Source organism: Sceloporus undulatus, chromosome 1, assembly GCF_019175285.1.
Source record: "Sceloporus undulatus isolate JIND9_A2432 ecotype Alabama chromosome 1, SceUnd_v1.1, whole genome shotgun sequence".
NCBI lineage: Eukaryota > Metazoa > Chordata > Lepidosauria > Squamata > Phrynosomatidae > Sceloporus > Sceloporus undulatus.
In genome coordinates this window covers 339,360,207-339,376,894 of record NC_056522.1, presented here as the reverse complement: position 1 = coordinate 339,376,894, position 16,688 = coordinate 339,360,207, and the positions used below count along the sequence as shown (strand labels likewise).

At 39.8% G+C, this 16,688-nt stretch overlaps 2 protein-coding genes across 11 annotated transcripts in view; one reads left to right on the top strand and one right to left on the bottom strand.

The window, feature by feature from the left end:
• Positions 1-14,700, top strand: part of MLH3 (mutL homolog 3) — a 23,618-nt gene extending 8,918 nt beyond the window's left edge. For 4 of the 9 annotated variants that reach the window (XM_042467657.1, XM_042467619.1, XM_042467637.1 and 1 more), the window contains 9 exons: positions 567-671; positions 1,934-2,006; positions 3,936-4,013; positions 4,651-4,759; positions 8,878-9,037; positions 10,630-10,653; positions 11,389-11,467; positions 12,066-12,217; positions 13,803-14,700. In XM_042467657.1, the coding sequence (XP_042323591.1) occupies positions 567-671; positions 1,934-2,006; positions 3,936-4,013; positions 4,651-4,759; positions 8,878-9,037; positions 10,630-10,653; positions 11,389-11,467; positions 12,066-12,217; positions 13,803-13,889 (867 nt within the window). In that variant the 3' untranslated portion in view covers positions 13,890-14,700. Of the gene's footprint in view, positions 1-566; positions 672-1,933; positions 2,007-3,935; positions 4,014-4,650; positions 4,764-8,877; positions 9,038-10,629; positions 10,654-11,388; positions 11,468-12,065; positions 12,218-13,802 lie in introns of those variants that run through there. The other 5 variants (XM_042467647.1, XR_006104022.1, XR_006104023.1 and 2 more) reach the window with 5 other exon arrangements.
• Positions 14,701-14,786: 86 nt separating this feature from the next.
• EIF2B2 (eukaryotic translation initiation factor 2B subunit beta) overlaps positions 14,787-16,688 on the bottom strand; it is a 9,063-nt gene continuing 7,161 nt past the window's right edge. For both annotated transcript variants that reach the window (XM_042467693.1, XM_042467701.1), the window contains exons 6-8: positions 15,973-16,110; positions 15,532-15,598; positions 14,787-15,038 (exon numbers count right to left, since the gene is read on the bottom strand). In XM_042467693.1, the coding sequence (XP_042323627.1) occupies positions 14,881-15,038; positions 15,532-15,598; positions 15,973-16,110 (363 nt within the window). In that variant the 3' untranslated portion in view covers positions 14,787-14,880. The remainder of the gene's footprint in view (positions 15,039-15,531; positions 15,599-15,972; positions 16,111-16,688) is intronic.

Genomic DNA, 16,688 nt, shown 5'->3' with positions numbered 1-16,688 from the left:
GTCTGCATCTATGGATTCAACCATCCATAGCCTGAAAATGTATCCCCCCCCCCCAAAAAAAAAAAAAAATCCAAAAAGCTTGATTTTGCCATTTTGTATAAGGGACACTACTTTACTACACAATTGTATATAATGGGACTTGATCACCTCCAGACTTTGGAATCCATTGTGGGTCTGGGAACCAAACTACAACAGATACCAAGGCTCCACTGTACAATACTGTAGACTAGGTAGTTTCAGTAGTCCTTTGTATCTACCGACAGTGATATACTGATACAAGAGGGTTACAATGTTGTTTCTTGAATATCAGTGATTCAAATGTATGGATTGTTGTGAAAGACCACTTCCACGTGTCAGTACTCCGCACTGCTGATATATTCATCAACTGTATTCATCACCCCACATCATGTGGCCAGATTGCTTGGGAAATATTAATGCCAGTGCTATTTGAAATGGTCTTTAATCTCTGTTAAGAATTTTTTTAAAATGAAATCTGAGGGCATAATTTTGTGGTTTGATGTTTGTTATTCCAGTGAGCATCCTAATACCTTATTTGTGTTTTGTAGTTTGCTGTTAATGTGAACAGTGGGCAGGCTGATAATCTTGCTGTAAAAATCCATAACATCCTGTACCCTTATCGGTTCACCAAGAAGATGATTCATTCAGTACAGGTAAACTTTCCAGTATATGGATTAATGGGGGTATTATAACTATCATGTGAAAAATTACAAGCTGTTCATTAACATTGCGGTAGAAAGATACAGATAGTGAAATAATTATTAGCTGTTATTAGAAAATAATGGGTATTGACATAAAATTTTGCTTAATCAGTTCTATTGTTTGCCTAATAGGCAGCTAAACAAACCAAGATGATTTTCTCTGCAATTGGTTTATTGTGTCATCTGGCAACAAGCAGCGTCCTGTCTCTGATTTGATACTTTCACACAAATAGGTTACTTTTTGGCTTCTTCCTCTAGTTTGTGGGGAAGGAATTAGAGAATGAAGCTGCTCACTGACAGACAATATCATAAACAAGCCATAGAACAAAGCTCTGTGTTTTTTGAGCTGTTCCTGCTGCCAGAGCATGTGGAACTGTGGCTTGAGATGTCATATGAACACACCTGTTATTTTCTTAATGTATAAAAAATTTACATGCGGCATTGAGGGCATAGATGATGACCAATGGTCTATTCTCATCCTTTTTATTGAATTAGGGCAAAAGGCAGGGATGCCCATTGTCTCCTCTAATATTAATTATGTGCTCAGAACCTATGATAACAACAACTGCTGTTTTGGGTATATTGGGCATCACAATGTATTTTTAAGAAAGAGCTATCAAAATCAGCAAATTGCTGGAGATGTAATACTACTAATTCTTCCTTAACACACAGGTTTTGGAGCTGTCCCATAGTTACCTCATTTTGGATGGGAATAATTATGAAAATAAACATGATATTAGAATGCTAATTGACATGTAAGCTTATGCATTTTTAAAAATTATTTGCCCATCTCTTGGAAATTAACAAATGGTTAGTGAAAGTGAATTTACCATGCCCTTTTGACTGTGAAAAGATGATTGTTTTGATATTGGAAAGATAATTTTCTTCCACCTGTGAGCCAAAGGACAGAAGATCTAACAGTGATTGTAACATTGTTTCAATAAGATGAAATCTACAAATGGATATATATTTGGATATTTGTTCAGCCTTTAGAGAAACCTATGACTAATGAGGTTGTCTTTTTCCTTCTGTATTTATTCTCATGCTTTTGTTATTCTGGAATATTGCAATGTGTGATTGAGGTTTTTTTTAAAAAAATGTATGTTGACACATTCTGGAGACAGTGAATTCTTAAGGCCCTTTTGTTGAATATGAATATGAAATTACATTAATTTTCTAAAATATGTATATGTTTACATCTAAATATGTTCCAGGTCCTTAATCAAGTGGACAGTAAATTCATTGCTTGTTTAATCAACACTAGAACAGATGAGAATGAAGATGCAGGTAAGAATACTCCCTGCTCCATCTAATACGTTTTAAAAAATTGTACAATTTTTGGATGTACAGAAATAACAACGAACTGCTGCCATTTTGAATCAGTGGTCCTCCTCATGTTTGTGGTCATGTTGTTCCTTAACAATTTTAGACCAGTTTTATGCATGCTGTAGCATATACCTTAACTTGATTATGTGAGCCTCTGTAAATGTAACTTAGGCGGGTTACAGACCGCCCCTTTGAGATGGCCTGCACCCGCCCCTTTCCCCGGTGTATCGGGGCCTCAGCTGCCAGACCAGCAGCCTCCGAGGCCCCGATCTGCCGCAAAAGGCCGCTTCCCCGCAGCCTGGAAAGGGGTGTCCTTGGGGCTTCAAGCCTGAAGGACACCCCACGGCGGTGGGGAGGAGGAGAAAGGGGCCGCTTGGCCCCTTTCTCCCTTGCATTGCTGGACGCAGCCATTTTGGAGCTCCTTCCGGGGTTGCGCAAAGGGCGCACTATGCGCCGCGGCGCGGCCCCAATACGTCACAACTGCGCCGCCTCATTTGGAGGCAGCATGGTCGTGACGTATTGATGGCGGCAGCTGTGTGGAACAGCCGCCACCATTTTGTGCGTGCGGAGCACGTACTAGGGTTAGGGGGTGCGGAAGCTCCGCGCATACTATATGGCCCGTTTGTAACGGGCCTTAGTGTTCATTTTAAGAAGTACAATAAAAGCCAAATCTTTTGTGTGATAACACATGCACAAAAACAGCTCAACATAGACACAGGCTGCTGGAATACAATTTTTTTTGGAGCGAGGAACAAATGAGAAAGTTTGTCTCAAGTCTATTAGGCACTGAAATTATGTTGCATAGGGCAGAATAAAAAACTGGAGTACTTAACTCAAACGCCAATGAAGTTAATAAACCTTTATAATATTAAATACATATTTCACATTGCTATCACTCAACATTGCTACATCCCAAGTAATAAAACTATTTTCATAAAATTAATGAAAACTAAATAATGCTATCCTATATGTAAATAGATAAAGCTGCTTTATTCTGAGTCAGAATATTGATCCGTTTAGCTCTCTGGATGTCAGTGGCTGTCCAGGGTGTCAGGCAGGAATGTGTCGCATGCTTACCTGGAAATGGCACAGATATGTCACTATCCTGTGGCACCATTGGCATCCAGTGAATATAATTGGAATAAACTTGTTTAAAATAGCATAAAGAAATTACTCTGTGGGAAATTATGGGATTCATTGTCCAACCGACAATATTTGTTCATGTGTTTCTATTTTACAATGGTGTTTCTAGGGTTGGTGTCACCCAGTGTGGTCAAGCATGGCGGGGGTGGGACTTATGGGGTGGGAATTCCAGTGTGGGACTTCTGGCACATGCAGGAGCGTGCATGCACAGCAGGAATTCCCCAGAGAGTAGCTGCATGCCCCCAGGACACAAGGAGGGTGGGAAATGCCCCGTGCGTCCCTGGGAAAGGCCAGGGAGGAGCCCTTGGGACCTAAGGAGGGTGGGAAATGCATTGCACGTCCCCAGGAAAAGCTGGGCAGGAGGGCCAGTGACTGACCGGGTATCATCCTCCTCTTCTGGGGTGTCACCCAGTGTGTTCCGCACCCCCTGCACCCCTTTTAGTGACGCTACTGCTACTTTGGATAGTCTATTACCCTTATATCAACAAATAGGCCTCTAGATGAGGTATAACAGTCTTCCTTCCATTACCTGAAGAGGACTGACATAATGTAGTAAATGATGCATTAGACTGGGAGACTTTTGAGTATAAGTATCCACAAAGGGTAACCTTGGATTGCTATCTCACATTCACACAAAGAGGCAATTAAATTAAAATTTAATGTAAGTCGAAGTAATGGTGCTGATAGTGATGATGATGGTGATGATGATGATGATGATGATAGTCTTGGGTTTGTTTTGGTTTTTAGTTATGAGCGGAAACCTTCTTGTGCTGGTAGATCAGCATGCAGCCCATGAGCGTGTCCGCCTTGAGCAACTAATCACAGGTGATTACAGAAAATGGCTTAAATGTTAATAAACTAATCATGGAAATGCACAAATTGTACAGAACCCAGTTTCAGTCCATTGTGCTTGTAACAGTTCGTTGACTTTCCTGTCAACACCAGCTTTGAATTTCCTACGTGGTGGAGTCCAAGAGAAATGTTTCTGGTCATAGACTGGCACCAAAAATTACTGAAGAATGTAAAAAGTCCTCTGGGAGTGTGGGAAGTGTTTGGAAAAGGGTTTAAATGGAGTCACTATACTTGCTATTTTGTTGATGGAGATTGTTGCCTATTAGGATTGTTGCCTATGGTTGAAACTGGCTGGGAATCCTAGTCTGATATTAAAGACAGGATATTTTTGCTTGGACAGTGTAGGTTTTCCTTCATCTGTTGGAGAACAGAATATGTCAGTTCTCAGAATGGTGTGGAAGAGCACTCCACTATGATTAAGTTTATTTTTGCTTGCCAGCCGGAAAGGCAGGATCCCACATTCTTTTTCAGTTGTGACTATTAGGACCACTTCTCTTCCCTGACTTGCCTATATGCTATATTCCAAATCACAGGGCTGTAGGACCAGTCAGTGAAAACAGTTCCTGTATGTATAAATTAATAAAGAATATGTGTATTATTCTGCCATCAGATTCCTATGAGAAGCAGTCTGAAACATTGGGCAGGAAAAAATTGTTGGCCTCCACTGTATGTCCCCCATTGGAGATTGAGATTACAGAGGATCAGCGGAGACTCTTGCGGTTGGTAATAACCAGACAGGCAATATATTGGCTGTGGCTTTAGAGCATGAGAGAACTTCCAAACAAGATTTTAATTAGAGCATGGCCACATAGCCCGAAAAACCCACAAAAAACTAAAGACTTTAATTGTTACTGAACTCAATGGAATTTGCTTCAAAGTGGACTATAATTCTGTATATACTTGGGTTTCAAAATATTTGATTAGACTTCCTTCTGTGGAGATGTGTACAACTACACTCTAAGAAACCAAGGGACCTAATATAGGTTGAGTATCCCTTATCCAAAATGCTTGAGACCAGAAGTATTCTGTATTTCATTTTTTTTTTCTGATTTTGGAATACTTGCTTCTTCTTTATGGCCTCTGTGATTCACACAACTAGGTTTTCCTGTGTCTATTCAGAGCATATTTGGAACCTAGAATAGCCACCCAACCAACCCTGTTCTTAGTGTTTTTGCTCATTTACCTTAGTTCCTTTTCATCTGCTGCATGAGCAGCATCTAGGAACCTATCTGGAGGTTTCTATACAGTTATTTCTTGACTCAGCTATGTTTTTTACTAATCTTAGGTTTTTTCCTTTGGTTTGGGTGTAATTTTGTCTATCTGGTGATGACTCAGGCTTGCTTACTATTCTTGGCTTTCCTTTGGTTTGTTCACTGTCTTCCTGGTGATTGACTTGGCTTGATAACAACTGCATGCTCTCTATTCTGCCTGCAAATGGTATCCTCTCATTCTTTTAAGATGCGTGAGGACTGTGGAGCAAAGCTATATGGCAGGGACAGCCATTCACATTGTTTACTATACCTTGGTGAGACCCATAATGTGGGGTCATTTGCCCATTGCAAGGTCTTTATCCCACAAATATGAAAAAACAGAAAATTCCACCTGAAGACTCCTAACCCACCGCAACCTCCTTCTGTGATGGTTTTTGTTCTGACTTTTGCTGCCTCCAAACTGTCTGCTCCTCATTCTGTCTGAAAAAGACCATTCAGGGCTGTGTATCAGTTGAGACCAAAGAAGAACAAATTGGTTGCTTTGGTTTCGAGTGTCAATACTGTAGCTACGATTTCAAAAGCTTCTGTAGAACATACTTTGTCTTATAAAGATGACATGGGAGCCTAACCCTCCTTGTCAAGAAGGCCCTTCAACTCCAAATCTTATTTTGTTTGAGAGGTCCCTCCTACCCATGGTTGTTCCATGGTCCTGGAGTCTTCTTCTCTGAAACACTCAGGGAATAAGAACCGACATAAGAAGAAACGGCACTCTAAGCACTCTAAGATTGTTTCTTCAAGGGACCAAAATCTGAAAACTGTGTATTGAAAGATTCCAGCTAAAGCACCTACTTCGGCATTGATTCCATTCATGCCTTTCTTATTAAAAATCTCAAGGTGTTCCTGGTTAACTCCATCCACAATCCTTTCAATGACCCAGAAAACAGGTAACTTATACTGCATTACTGATTCCAGTGCCTCTTGGCTTTGGGAACACTAAAAGCCTAACTTGGTAGTGGTAGAGGCTGTGCAAACTGAGTACCTACAAAGATCCTCCTCCAGATCTCATGGCCAAGAAGTGTTATTCTTTCTCTGCCTTGAGCCATGCATAGCTAACTACACAGCCTGCGTGAGAGCTTACCAACAAAATTTATGGGAAAGCGGGCTACCCCTATTTGATAAGTTCCCAGATAAAGAGAAGCACCTAGCCAACGCGTTGCAAGCCGAAACTCATTCCTTGGCAAGCCAACAGATTAATTCCACTTGTCACATCACAGATTACTCAGCTAAAATTCTGGCTGGATCTGTAGTTTTAAGGTACCGTGCCTGGCTAAGGTGTTCTGGACTCTTTCCAGGCCAAGGCTATGATTGAGGACATGCCATTTGATGAATCTGGCCTCTTTAACAAGGGGATGGATGAGAACGTTGAGTTAACCCCAAAGAAGAAGTCAAGAAATATGGTGTGCTTTCACAATCCCAACCATAATCCAGGTTTTGATTTGGACGTAAGCAGTTTGACAATAACCCATCAATGTTGATACTATCTGCAATCTTCCACCTCCTATGGTAAACATCAAGCCTTCTCTGCTAAGTACTGCCTGCCTTTCAGAAAGAAGAATCAAGATCAAAGCATGCAGCATCTTTGACACCTCTGTCCCTCTTCTTCCTGCACCATATTTGGCAAAAGACTAACCCAGTACCATCATGCCTGGTTTGTGATTACCACCAAAACTTGGATTCTTAACATCATTGTCAAGGGGTATGCTACTGAATTTGAGGAGTATCCCACAATGGAGATCACCTGTGTAACTCCCCCTTCTGACCTTTTCCTTGATGAAGTCACTACTTTGCTCAACAAAGGTTCTGTTGAACCCATGCCTCTGTCATCATTCCATTGGGAGGGGGGGTTCTTCTGCTACTTCATTGTCAGCAAAAAAGGACAGTGGCCTCATCCCATTCTGGACCTGAGAGATGTGAACACCTATATTTGCCCCAGGCATTTCTGCATGGTAACTCTTTCATCCATTCCTCCCTTGTTGCAAAGGGAAGACTGGTTTGCATCCCTTGATCTCACAGATGTTTATTTCCATATTGGGGTTCAACCATTGCATTGATGATTCCTGTCATGGGGGGGGGGGGGGAGAAGAGAGCTTCAGTTTCACATCCTTCCATTCGGACTATCAACAGTAGCTTGAGTATTCACAAAATTCATGGCTGTGGTGGCTGCCTGGCATATATAGACAACTGGTCGAATCTCATCACCAGCTCCTAGACCACATCAGCTGTACCTTCAATCTTCTCAACTTACTGTCATTCTCAACAAATCTTGCCTCAAACCATTGCAGTGAGTGAGATACATTGACATGCTTCTTCTCCCATAGGACAGATTCCATACTCTGTAGGCAAGGTGGATTGTTGAGGACTGTCAAGAAACAAGCACCTGTTCAGATCCAAGCTCACTCTTTCAGGGCAGTAACTGCTTCATCAGCCTTCCTGAGTGGAATAGCATTACATGACATTTGCAAGGCTGCAGTGTGGTTTCAAGCTATGGCATTTACAGTATAACTCACTACAGCCTAGATGCTCAATCCAGAGCTGATGCAGCCTTTTGAAGTAATGCATTCTGAGCAATGTTATATTTTCCATAATGTTCATATGTTGTGCAGCTAGTTTGACACTTCCGCCTCCTTGTTTTTAAGTAGCTTGCTAATCTCCCAGTTGTGTGAATCTCAGAGACCCCAAAGGAGGACTGGTTGCATACCTGTAACTGTAGTTCTGCGAATAGTGAATTCACACAAACCCACCCCTCCTCCCTTCCAATGTGTCCTGTGTTTGTGGTTCTTTGGATACTGCTGTGCTAAGGTAAATGAGTGAGAACACTGAGAATAGGGTTGGCTGGACGGAACTACCACCCAAAATCATGCCTAGCTATTCTAGAAGGTTCCGAATATGCTCTGCGCTGACATGTATGATGTGAGTCACTGGACCTACTGAAAAATAAAAAGCAGTTAGTTCAAATCAGATAGAGTTCAGTTTCAGATACTTGACAACGTAGATAAAAGAGTAATATATCAATGGAAACTACAGGAAATATATTCTTTAAAGATTTCAGGAGCAGGTTGGTCGTGTATTGTGTTTGCCTTTTTGTATCTCTTGATTCTAAAACAATAGGACAATTGATGTTTGGTCATAATAACACTTTCCCAAGTTGGCATTGGAGAACAACTAAGCACATTATTTCACAGCTCAGTTGTATAGTTAAATTGCTTGTATTTCAGTACTATTTTGCACCAGGAAGTTTATTTATTTTTGACAATTAAGTCTGATTTTATGGCCATATATCAAAATAGAATTATAATTAAAACTGACAAGAAGCAGCATGCCTTCACCAGTAAGTCAACCTATTACATTATTATTATTGTTGTTGTTGTTGTTGTTGTAGTCTATTACATTATTATTATTATTATTATTATTATTAAAAACCTGCCAAATTTGGGCAAAATGAGCAACATTTTAGTAACATTTCATTGTTGTTATGTGCCTTCAAGTCATTCCCAACTTATTACTCCCAGAAATTAAAAAAAAATGATACTATAGCTCAGTGCTTTTGCTTAAATTTTGATTACCAGGTGCTGGCACAAAAGTTTGGAAGATTTAGGCCTTGAATTATTCTTTCCAGAGAACCAGCTCTCTCAGATTCTTGTTGGGAAAGTACCATTGTGTTTTGTGGAGAGAGAGGCCAATGAATTGCGTCGCGGAAGGCAGACAGTAGCTAAGAGCATTGTGCAGGTGAGATGTTGTTGCAGGTCATTTTTTATGCCTGCCCTAAATCTGTGATGAGCAGCAAGTGCCTTAGAAGTCCTGTATTCATTTGGATTTTCTTTCTTCCTGCTTAGCAGTTCAGCCTCAGAAAAGAAACATGGAAGAAATACTGAAAACCAAAGATAGTATGTTTTGGCAAAACCCTTATGTGCACTTCATGGGCAAATGTTTTGCTTCAGAGAAAGGTTAGGGACCAACAGTGGCTTAAACTAGAAGAAATCAGATGCCTTATCTGATTACTGAACAAACAGCTGCACAAATGTACCTTGTCATTTTAAACACAGAATTGCTTCTTGAATTAAAGATTGAATTGATGTGAATTTCATAAAGTTCCTACCAAAGTTAAAAAGAAAAAAGCAGCACTATATATTATTGCACTGGAAATCTTTATTTATTAATAATAGTAAGTTTGCTATACTGACACGCGAGTTGGTGCTCATTCCAGTATTTATAACAAAGCAACAGGCTATAAGTTGCCCTTTTCTCCAATGTGGTTTGCATTAAATTGGTATCCTGTATATGCTATCTTGTTTACCTTTGAAAGAAGACACATTTAGTTCTTGACACAAATAATAATCATAGCTTTATTAAAAAAATGAAAGATTGAACTTAAAAGTGGGGAAATGTAATAAACGTAGATAACTATTTCTCTCAGTCAAAGGTACTGTGGAAGCAGTCCATACAACATATGTGTTGCTTAGTTATTGGCTTGTTTCTGTGTGCATGTCTACTGTGCTGCCACATGGAGATCTGTATGTGAGAAATATGGATGTGGATTATATTACACATTATATCATGTCACTGAATTAGGGCATGAATATTTGGAGACTTAGAATGGTTTTAGAATTAAAAGGCTACAAGTATTATGAGGAAAAGATATGAGGTGAAGGAAGCTACTGGGTTAAAACATGATTGGCGTTATCAGTCTTTTGGTTAAACACTAACTGTGAAGTTTTTCTTGCATCTTATAGGAGGTACACAGAGAGTTTTTATCAGGAAATGTGGAATCGTTTTCTAACTATTATCTATAGCAGAAAAGTTACTCAGTCTGGAGATTTTTGAATATTTTGCATTAGTATCTGTGTAATCACAAAGCATTTGATCAAACATAAAAAATAATGTGTAGCCTGAAAAATACATATATTTAGGATTTTTCACCCTAAATATCTTGCTCAAGGGAGGGATGGTTGCACCAAATGACTGTGTTTGTATACAACAGTAGCCAGAATTCTGGAGAAACCTAGCCAAGCATTTGCAAACTGGATGCTCACAGATACATGCATGCAGATATGGCCGTTGTTCTTAAGGTCATAAAAAGTCATACTGTTGTAGTCGTGAAAAAAAATATTTAAATCATTTCTATTTTCCCTTCAATTGATGATGTTTTGTTGTATTTGGGTTCACTATATAGAGGGATCCAGTTTCAATCACATACTCTGAGACTTTTGATACATTTTACTTACTAAAATATGTTCTGGAAGTGACATATATAGATCCTTCATATTATGACCTTTTCTTAAATCCTTAATTGACTGATTTGTATCTCTTTGCACTTTTAGGAATTCATTCAAGAGCAAGCTGAGGTATGCCCTTCCCATATGTGTGTGTTTGTGTCTGTGTGTGTGTGTACATGCGTGCGTGTGAAGAGCTGCAAACTGGAGATGATTAATATATCATCAGCTAAAGTGAAGTTCTCCATTTAAAATTCTGGAGTTTGAGCAGACTCTTCTAACCAGTTGCCAGAACAGGCAGATGAGAATATAGAGACACTCAAAAGTAGCTTACCCAATGGGTTGCTCATTGTGGCCACGTACACCATGGGATTATTGTATTACAGAGTTACATAATAAGAAAAGGATTTAAAATTACATGTCTCTCTCTTAGAAGGGTAAAATGATGATGATGTGTGAATCAGTCTATAGGGGAGAAAGCAAACAATAACAGAATTTTGAGAGTCAATAGGGGCTGTGAGGCTCCCTGCTGAGCACCTAGTCTGCAGCTCTTACTAGAAGAAAACTTCAGTGCCTGCAGACCTCAGGGAGATGTGGCATATTCAGTTAACCACTGCTGCTGAGCATGACTCTAGAACAGTGGTTCCGGTGTGGTTGTTATGTGACTTCACTTATGGCAACCACTTATGGCACAGTACTTTTGGCAAGATTTACCCAGGGGAGGTTTGCCATTGCCACTGTTTTAGGCTAAGAGAATGTGATTTTCTTAAGGTTTCTGTGGCTCCCTGTCCTTTATCTCTAAGGGCTGTGGCCTTTTATTCCAAGTCTTCTCTAGAAAGTCAAACCATGTCCTTCTGTTGCTTTCAGCTACTGCAAACAACAGGAGGGGCACAGGGAACATTGCCACTGACAATTCTGAAGGTACTGGCATCCCAGGCTTGCCATGGTAAGGAAAGTATTGTTTTGTACCACTTCATTGTTTCACAGCATTTTAAAGGGCCAAGAGATTTCATTAAAAGAAGAGTAAAAACAAAAACAAAACCCAGAATGGGATGAAGAGTTCTTAAATCTCAGAGCCTGCCTCCGTGGTTGCTGCTGTGGTCCAAGAATGAGAATCTACTTGGAGAGGGCTGCTTCCGCCAGAAAATATTTGCTGTGGTGGTGGAAATGGCAGCAGCTCTTGCCAGCAGAGCTGGGCAGACGGCCGCCTCCCTGCCCTGCGAGACTTTAAAGCTGAGCCTCAAAGGACAGGGATAGGGGGCACTGGGCCCTCGTTCCTCCCTGCCGCATGCCATGGTGCGCAGCAGGAAGGTGGAAGGGGCCCTCACTGGGTGTCACCCCCCTTCAGCAGTGTCACCCTGTGTGGCCCGGACCCCCCTAGTGACACTACTGACAATAGGTGGGGTGCAGTTGTTTGCCCCCCAAAAAATACAAATGAACAGAGATTTATATTACTGGGCTCCCCTAATCTTTTATGCATGTTCAGGGCCAAGAAGAAGCTGTATCATTTGTAGTTACATTTTGATACTTTTCTCTCTTTTCAGGTGCTATTAAGTTTAATGACAACTTGACTTTTGAGGACTGCTGCTGTCTTATGAAATCTTTGTCTTGTTGTCACTTACCTTTCCAATGTGCTCATGGTAGACCTTCAATGCTGCCTCTTGCAGATGTAGATCATCTCCAGCAGGAAAGCCAGGTATGCCATTGTAAAACTTCCTTAAGCATAACCTGTTTCCTTTATGACACATTTGCTCTGACGTTATCTTAATCTTTTTTGAAGAAAGATGAGATGTGTATTGTGAAAACTAAAATATTAATGGGCATCTACAGAATACATGTTCCAGTAGTGAAACAGGTGCAGTAATAGCTGATTCTTTCTCTAAAGCAGTGGTCCCCAAACTATGCCCTTTAAGAGATTTTGGACTTCAGCTCCCAGAAACCTCAGCCATGTTGGCCAATAGTCTGGGATTCTGGGAGCTGAAGTCCAAAATCGCTTAAAAAGCAGAGATAGGAACCACTGCTCTAAAGTAACCTGTTGACTCATACGACATCATTTAGAATATTGGATGGTTAGCAAAACAAACCATCTAGGGTTTGAGTTGATCAGATTATCATTGTAGACTAGTATACAACATATATGCATCTGGAATTATAGACTAGTATACAACCTATGTGCATCTGGAATTCTGTGCAAAGATTTATAAGAATGTATTTGTGACCAGTAACAGACAAGAACTTAGTACATTGCTCACCGTGTTTGTGAGTACGCTTAAAGGGGATAATATTGCATTAGCCTTTCTGTTCTCTTGTTATTCTTTCCCTTATTGTAATTTCACACTCCTGCGATAATAGACTCTTGTAAGGCAAGAACCAGCATGGTGTAGTAGTTTGAGTGTTGGACTAGGACTCTGGAGACAAGGGTTCAGATCTCTGCTCAGCCATGGAAACCTGTCAAGTGACCGTGAGCAAGTCATACTCTCTCAGCCATGAAGGAAGGCAAAGGTCAACCGCCTTCTGGACAAATCTAGCCAAGTAAAGCCTGTGATAGGTTTGTTTTATAGTCATCATCAGTAGGAGATGACTTAAAGGCACACAACAAATGCATTGGGCATCTTGGTGTTCATCTAAGAATAAAAAGTATGTGCTATTTTACACTACCCAGCACCCCATTCAGAAAGCAGTTTTGATTTATTCTGAAATTGAAAAATAACTTTTTATGCAATAGATGTAATAACCAAAATTATTTGAATCTCCCAATTTCTTATGGGATATAATGGTACGATCACATGCCTGTGCAATTTTGAGATTCTTTTGCTGTAATTTTAAAGTTTTTTTCCTCTCAAGATATATGGGGTACATCTATATTGTAGAAATAATGCAGTTTGACACCACTTTAACTACCATGGTTCCATCTTACAGAATCCTGGGATTTGTTTTTCTGAACCACCAGCACTCTGGTAGAGAAGGCTCGTAAAACTACAAATCCCAGGATTCCATAGGAAGGAGCTACAGTACTTAAAAGTGGTGTCAAACAGCATTATTTCTACAGTGTAGATTCACCCACATTATAGATAGAAATCACCTTATTTTCTTCAGATCCAAAACAGCTTTAAGAAGGCATACCTGTGTATAACGTGTGGCCAAAATCATTTAGTGTGTGTGGTGGAGTGTATATGGATGCTCTTCATTTGAATTAGTTGGTATTAGAAAATTATAGGCGTAATGACCATATTATTTTTTAAGTATGTGTCACCAGGTCATTAATGTTTCCTTTTTCCCAGCCTAAACCTAACCTCGCTAAACTAAGAAGAATGGCTAAAGCCTGGCAACTTTTGGGGAAAGAAAATGATCCTTCTGGAAAATCATGAACCAGATCTCTAGTTATTTGAATGCTGGTGTCACCAAACTAGTTGAGTTCATACTAAGCACATCCAGATATCTTCCTTTGGTACACAGGAAGCAAAGCAGCAGGAAGAAAGAAATAGCAGAGGCCAGTACTTCTCTAACCTTCACTAGAACCAAAATCTGAGATCTGTTCTCCTAAAGGAATGTGGAAGTATTCACCCTGCACTAAAACTTCGTCTTTGAAAAGCCTTTGAAAAGCTGTTCTTAACACTCTCACCTATTAATACTTGAAAGAGGAGTAAGCAGTAACTATGGATAAACTGATCTGACGTAGATATAACAGGTTATCTTAAATGTTACTTCATTCAGATTATTTGAGTAACAATCTAGCATGTTTACATCAATATGTGGTCTGGATTATATTTAAATGCTGATTGGTATGTGGATAGAGCTGACTGAATTGCCATAAAACCCTCAAAAAGTCTTCAATCTGAATACTTACTGAATGCTGCCATCTTGTATTATATGTTACCTTAGCTTGCCAAAAAATATCCTTAAAAGTGACTTGAAACAAAAATGAGAAGAGGGTTTTTTATTATTATTATTATTAAAGAAAACTTCTTATTTCTATCTAGTTTGGCTTGAACAGCTAGCCTCTAGGTTTCTTTACTACCACTCACTTCTATTAACCAAGAAAAAGAATCAAAGGACTGTGTCCTCATAATGAATTTGCCATAAGAATTAAAGCAACACTGTTTTACAATTAGGCCATCACTGAATTATGGTCTCCATAGGATGTTAATCTGGCACTGTTTACTTAGAACATTCTCAGGGAGAAATTATTCTTTTTAATACAGGTGATAGAACATAGCTAGGACTGCAAAGCTCTTGCCAACTGAAATAAATACGGGTCAAAGCAATCTTTTTCAAAAAGAATTAACATTTTCTTCAGTCTTATGTTTTATTTACTTGGAGGTTCTGCCTGGGTAACAAAGTATAAATTATATCTGTAGCTCAAAGTTCTCGATCATCTGGGTGGTAGAGTTCGCTCATGAGACGATAGATGTAGGAAGGAGCATTGCCTCCAATGTTTGAAATGAAGAGAGTGATAAGTTCTGGAGGAACATAGTCAAAAACTGGACAATAAACATTGACTTTAGACAGAAGCTCCCCTAAAAGAAAAATATTAACATAATTGAGAACTGAGTAAGAAAACAAAAAGCAATTTTGCTTTATATACAGGAGACTGGAACTAGAGAAGTTAGTTATAGTTGGATACCACTAAACTTAGTGTCATAAACAAGTGAAGCCTCGCTGATTTCAGTAGGATTCAGTCTACTTATGTAAATCGAACCCCTCCAAAGCCAGTGGCTTGGATGGAATTAGGGTTATTTGTTTATTTATAGTATTTATATCTCACTTTATATGCATAAAGACTTTCAAGGCACTACACATATCAATAAAAAAGACAAGACACTAGTACCTTCAGGATTACTATCTTTAAAGTCAGACTGAAGTCTTATGCATGCTCACATGGGAATAACCCTCACTGGACACAGGGAGATTATTTCTGAAGTAAACATGCACATGATTGGGTTGCTAGAGTTGCAGTCAATGAATGACTCTAGCTTCCATTTAGGAGTACTTGTTACAAAATGATTTTACCTTCTGTAAAAGGCAACACTTCATGTGGTGAGACAAACTTGTGAAATGAGTCATCTTCATTAAGGAACTGGAGAGAACACAAAAAGCAGCATCACCATCATTTTTAACAAATGTTTTGCACTGATATTGTCAATGTAAATTTCCTTTTAAAAATTAAGTTCAGCCCCCAACTTGTCCATTTCATGTTCTTTGTGTGCTGCATATACACAACCATGTTTACCTTGTTACATTTTGTAGAAAAAACGTGAATGGCAGCCATACAAAAATCCAGTGCATTGATACAGTCACTTCTCTGTAAAACATACTGGGATTTTGCAAGTTGTTTGCACTAACAGAGCTCTGCATTAATCTGTCCAGTTTGATATGTCTATGTTCTATAACAGTCTCTCTTTCAGGCATTTGTGTTTGGCCACAGAAATATTTAAAGGTCATTGCACCTACCTGTGGTGTGAGCTTGAACATGGGTGCACAAACAATGAGAGGGGTGGAGTGGTGTTTGGCTGCAAGTGCCAAGGTATGAGTCCCACTAACAGCTATCAAAGCCCCATTGGCCAAGATAGTCTTTGTTCCAATGATAACCTGGAAAAAATGTGTATGAAGAAACAAAGATTCATAATGAATTGGGATGTGTATAATGTTAATTAGAAATCTTATTTTTAAAAAGCCATGCTAAAGAGTTCCTAATGTTTCCTATACAAATAACTCCCAGTAGGTAAAAGTAGAATTGTGCTTGGAACAAGCTGGTTGATCTTTATCCATCAGTTTCATTCTCCACCACAAAGTTCCCCAAACATGATGCCCATCCTGGTGTCCTATTTCCACTTTTCCAAAAATTAAGCCTAAATGGTAGGTATTGGCCCAATCCTGGCGGCGATAGTAGGGCTCAGGACTGTGCACCAACTACATGGTCCTGAGCACTACTACGTGCCACTATTCAGCGGCACCACCCACACGGGGGGCGCAGGGATGACATGTGGGCGTCTGAGCGCTGACACATCTCAGCCAGGAAGCGGCGTCATAAGGACTGCGATGCAGCTCTTACAACGTCACAAAAAGGCAACTTCTATTTTGCTGCAAAGTGTCATCCCTCCATTTGGTTGCTGTGGTAATGCTGTGCAGCAAAAAGAGGCGACGTTTAAATGGTAGTCTGTACTGCC